At 37.3% G+C, this 8,487-nt stretch overlaps 1 protein-coding gene across 3 annotated transcripts in view; it reads right to left on the bottom strand.

Annotated features, from left to right (window-relative positions):
- The window catches only part of LOC116844980 (gamma-tubulin complex component 6), a 13,352-nt gene that overhangs the window by 4,491 nt on the left and 374 nt on the right, over positions 1–8,487 (bottom strand). Inside the window, exons 2-12 of one of the 3 annotated variants that reach the window (XM_032817186.1) lie at positions 8,178–8,395; positions 7,849–8,087; positions 7,695–7,794; positions 6,601–6,963; positions 6,430–6,540; positions 5,470–5,640; positions 5,086–5,381; positions 3,890–4,109; positions 3,583–3,814; positions 3,294–3,486; positions 387–2,103 (exon numbers count right to left, since the gene is read on the bottom strand). In XM_032817186.1, the coding sequence (XP_032673077.1) occupies positions 387–2,103; positions 3,294–3,486; positions 3,583–3,814; positions 3,890–4,109; positions 5,086–5,381; positions 5,470–5,640; positions 6,430–6,540; positions 6,601–6,963; positions 7,695–7,794; positions 7,849–8,087; positions 8,178–8,395 (3,860 nt within the window). Of the gene's footprint in view, positions 1–386; positions 2,104–3,293; positions 3,487–3,582; positions 3,815–3,889; positions 4,110–5,085; positions 5,382–5,469; positions 5,641–6,429; positions 6,541–6,600; positions 6,967–7,694; positions 7,795–7,848; positions 8,088–8,166; positions 8,396–8,487 lie in introns of those variants that run through there. The other 2 variants (XM_032817185.1, XM_032817187.1) reach the window with 2 other exon arrangements.

The raw sequence follows: 8,487 nt of genomic DNA on the forward strand, positions 1-8,487 counted from the left end.
TGACCTTGACCTGACCTTCGCTACGCAACCCAAGGTCAAACTGATGTGATCAGTAAATACATCTTTTTAAACGCCACAACTTTTATCTGAAACATTTTTTTCTAAAATGCTTAGTTTTCGAGATATTTCACCGGTCCGGGACTTTTTGAACACCTTGTATATATATATATATATATATATATATATATATATATATATATATATATATATATAGAGAGAGAGAGAGAGAGAGAGAGAGAGAGAGAGAGAGCAAGATATATCTTGCTCTCTTTCTTTCTCTCATCCTCCTGCTTCTTCTTTCTTTCTCTCTCTCTCTCTCTCCTTTTCTTTCTTTCTTGATTTCAACATTCAGAAAATATTTAAAAGAAGGATATAGTTACACTCACGTATAATTGTCGCGGCTTGTCAACGGCGGAGAGGCTCAAAAGTTCCGAGTTAACATAATTATTGCTAAACGAGTTCATCAGCGCCTGTTCCAGAAGATTCGTAAGGGTCGCAGAATTGAAGAGCTCGATCGGCGCGGATATCGCATAGAGGCGAGAATACAGCGAATCCGTCAGGCTCTTCGCAAATTCGCCGTTCAACAGAAAGAAATAACTACGCAGACTGTGTAGATGCAGCAGCATATTGTGTTCATTCAACAAGTACTTAATGATCGCGTTATTGATCAGGCGACTCTGTATCTGCAGCGGAATGATAATGGACTTCTCCAGGTACACCTTGAGGGAGGTGTGATCGATCATCTCGACGTCAGCTATAGTCAAGGATGAGGGCACGATGTTAGGTCTCACTACGTCCGGACTGAGGCCGAACAAGTTCGGTAGCTTGAAGTCGCTCATCGGAGACTCGAAACACGTCTCTTCCGTGACGGATCTCACTGTATTGGAAGACAAACACGAAGTTTCCGGGCCGACATTCAAGGAGAACAGGTCTTCGCAGTTCGGCACCTGCGACAAAGGTGTGTGAGTCGACAACGTGGTGAAGTTGTCGGTTGTGCACGACATCGGCGTGTCCATGATGTTCTGCTGTGCCGCGCCGTTGCCAAACACCAACTCCTGCGCTTTCTCGTTCGCGTCGGCTCCGTGCGAACACTCGTTATTCGCAAGCCCGTCCACGATCACTGTTGTTTCCGGCAGTTCGACATCGAACGTCGAAAGAACGTTGTTATTCACATTTTCGCCCGTGCTTTCGACATCTCTTTCGTGGACGGCGTCCAGCAACACTCGATTATTGTCGTTCAGATTTGTGCAATCTGCGATCTGCGCCTGACCCGCAAGTATCGTGCTGAACTCGTTGTTATTCGGAGTCATACCGTACTCCTCTAGTAGGACTTTGAGCTTGTTAGCTTGTGCAGCGGTCATATTATCAATTTTCTTGATAGCTAAGGACTTAGGTCTGTTAACAGCACCGATTATCTTTCCAGTCAGCTCATCGACTCTGAGGATATTGTTCAAACGAACATCCAGTGTCATCGTGTTTGGTGCCCGCTCAGTCATAATAGTGCGGATTTCCTTCATCGCCTCGTCGCGCAGAAAATCCTGCAAGTTGCTCCTTTCGTTGTTTCTCTTGTATATATAATTCAATGGCAAGGACTCTTGCGGTAGACATACGTTCTGCGTGTTTTGCGTCGTGTGCGAATACTTGGTCGTGACTTCTTCAGCCGACACGTTGTTTTTATTGTTAGAATCACGATTTCCCGTAGGTGGAGTGTCAGTGTCCGTGGAGATTACTTCAGTAGGAGATAGAATTTCCGCGGGGCTGATATGATTAAAGATGTCTGTCGTGACATCTATCGCTTCATTGCCCGCGAAGTTACTGTTCTCGTCCTGGTTTGGTACTGATTCCACTTCGGATGTAGATACGTCCATGCCTATGGAAACGAGAGTGTCTTTATTTGGTTCATCAATATCAACCACGTCAACATTCTCGCCCGAACTCGGTATGCCGATGCTCTCCGACATCGTTCTGTCGCGTCTCCTTAAGGACTCCAACAATTCCACTCGTCTCTCGAAATTGTTCATTCTCGCTTTACGCCAATTAGATCGTACACGAATCCTTTCTAGATCGCCAGATAATTTATCGTAGTAACTCACAAGATGCTCTCTGAAACAAGATTGTAAACTTAAGCTATTTGAACATTAAACAAACGATTGGACAATTTCTGTCTTAAAACTTTCTCTGTCCAAAATTCAAGGATTTGTAATGATGAGATGGTCCAGAAAGAAAAAATTTTGTAGCTTAAGTCTCTCATACATATTAAAGACATAATGTTTGCCCAAGATATCTAAGAGATACTTTTCAAGATATTCTGATTTAAATGAGAAGTAGCAATTGTTTAATTTTCAATCTGATCTTTTTTGGTTGTGTCTTATTATTACGCTTTAGTTTTTACATCTTATTCATTTTAAGCTTATTTGTATCATAAATATAAAAGACACATTTTCAAGAGAAAACTTTGAAGTTTTCTATTCATTTCTTTTTTTTCAAGCGAGCATAGTATATCCATTCGCTCATTCTCTGCATAAATCGCCAACGCCAGAAAAATATTCCTTTTTTGTTTCAACATTGAGTAACTCCATGAAAAATTGTCTTACAATCTGTGATTATACAAATTAACGTTCGCTACCAGCGTTGCATATGTGTGAGACGCAATAATCTCTTGTATTACAGTGAAAATTTTTCATTCTATGCCAATATGAACAAATTAAATCTGTTTTATGTATTACATAAAAAAATACAGATTGGTCTGTGGGAACGATTTCTCATATGAACGGTGGTAGTGAACGTATTAAAAGAGAAAATTCGCATTTTCGAACGGCGTAAATATTATTTGTATTTTTTTTGTTTACGCAATAATGTAATTTACAACTTCATTAAAAAAATATCTTTAATATTTGTACAGAAGATTAGTAAACTTTATATCCACAAATATATTTAGAATTTGAATGCTTGAAACTGCAACATATCTTTCGAATCGCCTCATCGTTATTATTTTTATGAAAGTTACAGCTCATTCAAGTTTACGTGTTTGTGATCGAGAAAAGTGATCCTTTTATTTCTTTATATTTAATATGTATATTTAACACTTTTGGTATCACGTTTTATTTAGGAAACTTTTCCTATAGAGACCACATTTTTATACAATTACACCAAACTTGATTTATTTATATAGGTATGGAAAAGTTATCGCTATTACGCATATGTAACATTGGTAAAAATGAAAATTTTGAATAAAGAATAATTTGAAATGAAAGATCGGCACATCACACGTGTGTGACGATGATAAGACTCACCGTTCGGCCCTCTGTTGCTCCCGCATTTCTTCTTGCTCCCGATTGATCTTCTCGAGCAACAATTTATCAGCCAACATCTCAAGTTCTTTCTCCTTTTCCTTAATTAAGGCACTTTCCTCCGCCTGTTTCTTTAACATTTGCAGCAAAACTCGTTTACTTTGTACGGTCCTCGCGACGAGTTCTTCACGTTGTTCTAAGCAAAGTATCGGAGAAGCAGTTAAAAATAGCATATTTATCGTTTGTAGCGCAATAATGATCGGAAGGAGAGAATTGGAATGGGAGTATTTACTGTTGATTCTCGCTAAGGTATCCTGCTGCGCTCGTATCACTAGTTCGGCCTTTTCCCTTTCGGCTTTCTTCTCGTCTCGAATTGCGGACAGAAGCGATACTATCGGCCCCAATGTCGCCTCGCCTTTCCGTTCGTACTCCTGACACCTTAGCAGTTGTTCTCGCAGCATAGACACGCTTAAACAGACTCTCACTTCTGGTTGACCACTGATGGATATGTTGCATACCGAGTTCTAGATTGAACAGTTTTGCAAAACCTTGTTATAGAAGCTCAAATGGTCAAATCACCAAATTCAGCGATAAATAACCTTTGGACTGCAGATTTTCAAAAGTCGTAGCGTCTTTCCGCACCGCAGAATCGATTCCGAAAGGTCGGACAGGAAACCGGGCACCGAGTCCGTATCGACCGCGAAGCCCTCCGTCCAAAATTTACGTCCTCTCTTTCGCAAATGCTGAGATCGCATTTGAATCATAAATTCTCCGTAGATATCGTCAAACGTCCCTTCGAATAGCCAATTTTGCAAAAACCTGGAAACCGATCGATGAACCCGTTCAATATGGCATTACTAATAACTTATTGCAAAGAACCAAGCTTGGGAAAGTTTCTTTTTAAAAGTAGCTCGTTACCGTTACTCATTGAAAACAGTAACCCGTTATCACTCTGCACTATGACAAATAACTTGTTACTCAACAATAACGACTCGTTATAATTTTCATTGTTCTTTAAAGTTTCGAAGATAATTTTTTTAACGATTCGTTATTTTACTCACCCAATGCATATATATATTCTATATACTCAAAATAAAGATGTAAGTAATGATGATACCTTCATACTGATCGCATAATAGCAGATATAAATGAAAAAAATATATGATGGCTGAAAACAATGAACGACCGAAAGATAATATAACGTCATTAATCTTTAGACTGCCGGAATTTTTCATTAAAAAAGTGTTTTTTTTTTATTTTTCTATATAAGTAACATACACATGGTGCAGAATTTTGAGATTTGTGCAAAGCCACAAAAGTGGTTTTCCCAGCAGTCTAAAGATTAAAGGTGCTGTCATTGTTTCATCCTGAATAGTAGAAAAAGAAAAAATTGGGAAAGTAAAAGACATAATTGCACACAACAATTATATAAAAATCGAATGAAAGTATCGCAAAGAAAAAGAGCAGCAACACAGAATAAAACGTGTAGCGGGAAAAGGCAGAACAAACGATATATGAAAGAAGGTTGTGGTATTGAATGGCAAGTTGTAATATATGAGAGATATCGTTTAAAACTTGCCAAAACGATGTAATCATTACATTCATTGCCGTTACTAAGAAAAAATATAATTGCGTTAATATAATACGATTACTGTTATTAAAAAAGAAACGTTGCTACCACGTGATTAAAAAAAATATATATATATTATTTTTAACGGTAACGATGCTACAAATAATGCTACTCCCCAACCCTGCTTCTACCTTATACAAAGAATACAGAACGAGAGTGCCTTACCGAAAGTAAACCTCACAACACGATTTTAATATAGAATAAAACACCAACGCGACCTTTGGATCAGTGACTTTGGTCACTTCTTTATAAATATGCGTCAAGATCCCGCTGCCACCGACCAGAGTACACTGACCATGTTGCTCATAACCGCATAGTCTCGCGACTTCCACGATCAGACGCGCCAATGGCCGGACTTCCTTAAACAGACTCAACAGTCCGTGGAACTCGTGTCGGTTGAGGATCCTTTGTAACGCTGCTCGATAGTACAACAGCAATTCTTTAACATTGGTACACATCGCCTGCACAATCATATCCACAATGTAATGGAAAGAAACGGTATGCACGTACTGCAGCACGTATGCAGCACATTTATGGATCCAACGTTACCTTGAATATTAGACCATCCTGCTGCAATTTACCCGTTTGTGGGTCAGGCGTGACAAGGCGCGACAAGGACTTGAAACTGTTGCCCCAATTAATTGCCTCTCGGCATGTGATCATCAGCGATTCCGAGCTTATACCCAGCACGGTAATGTTCTCCTCCAATTTAAATCCCGTCTGAAATGCAATTGAAACACTCATTCGGTCTGAAATTGCATCCTATGTGGATTAGTTTACAACCTTTCGTGAACATATTTCAATTTACTACTGCTGTTACTTCAGGAAGAGAAATAGTTTCAGATTATTTCTTTCTTTAAAAAAATAAGCTGAAGAAACAAGCTGAAATATTCACAAAACAATAGGTGATAAACTATAGGGCCTATGAATGCTGTGCGTTGAATCAAAATATGCTTTAATTGGTTACATTAAACCAATATCTAAGGTATCAATAGCAAAGTCTATAATAAACGTTTCGTTCCACTTTGAAATCTTCTTTAGTGTAAAGAGTCGCTAATTAGCTTCGTATCGCAAACAATGATATAAATTGCAATGAGAATTTTGGTCTAGTGGAATTCCCATTACAATTAATATCTATATCGTTTGGTTGCGATACAAAGCTAATTAGTGGTTTTTTACACTAAAGGTCTCAAAGTGGATCAAAACGTTTGTTAGAGAAAGAGGCTTCGATGCATTAGATATCAGTTATTTGATGTAACTAATTAAAACTTTGATTCAACGCACGGCGCTTGATCAATAGACTCTTTATCTATTGTTTTTTTTTTAATCTTAGAGGCTTTATTGAAATAATTTTTGTTAAATATTCATGAAAAGTTGGGAAAAAACCCACGAAGATTGCGATATTAATCCGAAATCAAACGTTTCAGTGCGAAAACCTCAAGTATCAGATTTTCGAAGATCACATTGCGTATGACAATTTCAATGATGCGACATTTATTAAATCCATACCACGTTATCGTACGTGAAGGAGTCCGAGTCTATGCCGAACAACAGCGTCTTAATATCCGACAAGAACTTTTTCAGAGAAACCTCTCGCATCAGTTGTATGGCAGTCATTGCCTGTAACACAAAGAGAGGAATTTTTGCATGATACATTTGCATAAACGTGGCTGTCTTTACCTTCTTTGGCAGCAGTGATAAAATACTTGTTTGTCTTATCCTCGCTAAGTGCATCGTTGTCTCCGGCAGATCAGTAACAAATAGCGTCTGCTTAAGAGATTCCGCAGTTCCGAGGGATTCCCACGTTCGTAACTTTGAGACGCAGTCATCAGAGAGCCGCATATTTTCCCATATTAAGTCAACGTTATCTTTAACGTGTTTCTCTTCGTTCGCGAAATTACAATTAGAGTCGTCCAATGAACACAAGCCGTTTAAATTGTCTTTTTGATTCTCTATAGGCTCTATCCATTCGCAAGGCAAAGTCATGTTTGATATAAATTTTGGAGTGGACAAGTATAGTTTACTGGTTTGCTCTGTGTCGATCTGCTAAAGAGGAAAGATACAATTTATACGAGGAGTCCGTGTATGAATACAAAGTGATATAGGAAGAAAGGAAAATATTTTGGAAAGCAATAGTCATTATAAGGAAGTTCCTGTGAACATGTATTTTGTTCTAGATAGTTGTGGAAATAGAGCTGTTTGATTTTGGCAGTCACAACTATTCTTTTCTCTCCTCACTGCCTTTATTGATGCATGTATAGCTCCCTCGACAATTCAGATTACGTTCTAATCACTGTCATTACTGAAAATCTATAGTATAAGTGATATAAACTATGCATTTTTTCAGTACTGACAGTAAATATCAGAATGCAACCTCTATTGACAATTGCCTGTTAAGTGATACTTTGTGATATTTAATAAAGTGCTTTTAACGATGCTAGATGTCTCCACTCATGCTGAATATGATAATATAATAAAGTGATGTATGATAATGTGATATATATGATTTTTGTGATAAAACTACTTTTTTGTATGCTGCTGTTGCAAAATATTGTCGGCAATTTTCCAAATATAGAATTTTAAATTGTCTAGTATTAGAATTTTCAACAATGATTAAAGATACATGGCATTGTTGAAAGCACTTCTTTCCAGAATTATCAAGAATAAAACACATTCATAGAAAACTTTTTTCAACAAACCATATTTTCACTTTCCAAAATATTTTCTCTTTCTTTTAAATCACTCTTATATGCAAGAATGTAATGCAGTCTTACCATAAAACACGTCAAAAGAGGACTGATCATATTATATTGTTTCGGTATATTGTCGCTACTATTTGATATACAAGGAGCCATTTCAATAGCATTATTATATCTGAAATATTTTATCATTAACTTCCTGACAATCACAAGGAATTCAGAATCATACCTGATTGTTTCTATCCCAAGTATGGCCTTAGACACATGCTGATCTTCAAATGATATTCTACTGACAAAATTGGCAGATGCATTTTGCTTAGGATATGTTCTACAAATGCCCAACATGGCTTCGAACTTCTCAGGTAAGACAAGCGATTCCATAGGATATGTTTGAAACATGGGCACACCATTTGTACATGTGACATCTTCAGGCAAGAGAGGATTGGTTTTACCATAGTGAAATATATCCTAAAATTATGACACAAGATTAAACTTGCAATAAATTTGATACATTCCATTGACAAAGTAATAAATTAAAGAAATCTACAAAATAACCACCAATGCAGGTTGTGTATCAATCTGAAAATGTTTAAGCTCTATCAATAACTTTAAAACAGGATCAACCACAGGTTCTATGTTAGCTTCCTGATTGAACAAATTGTTTATTAAATTCTCCAATTCTGTAGCCTCCGATATACGTTTCAGGGATAATTTGAGTACAAAGGCATGCTTTAATATCTGCACTAAGGGGTCAGCTCTACAATTTGCCTTGTTCTCTGTAATTAAAGCTTACAGTTAAAGTGCTGTTATTCAAAAAATACCTATATAGTTTCTTTATACTTTATACTTTAGTTTAAAAAATATAATG

This window comes from Odontomachus brunneus, unplaced genomic scaffold (assembly GCF_010583005.1).
Source record: "Odontomachus brunneus isolate Ranch 3 - 2012 unplaced genomic scaffold, Obru_v1 Obru_scaffold_048, whole genome shotgun sequence".
Classification (NCBI taxonomy): Eukaryota; Metazoa; Arthropoda; class Insecta; order Hymenoptera; family Formicidae; genus Odontomachus; species Odontomachus brunneus.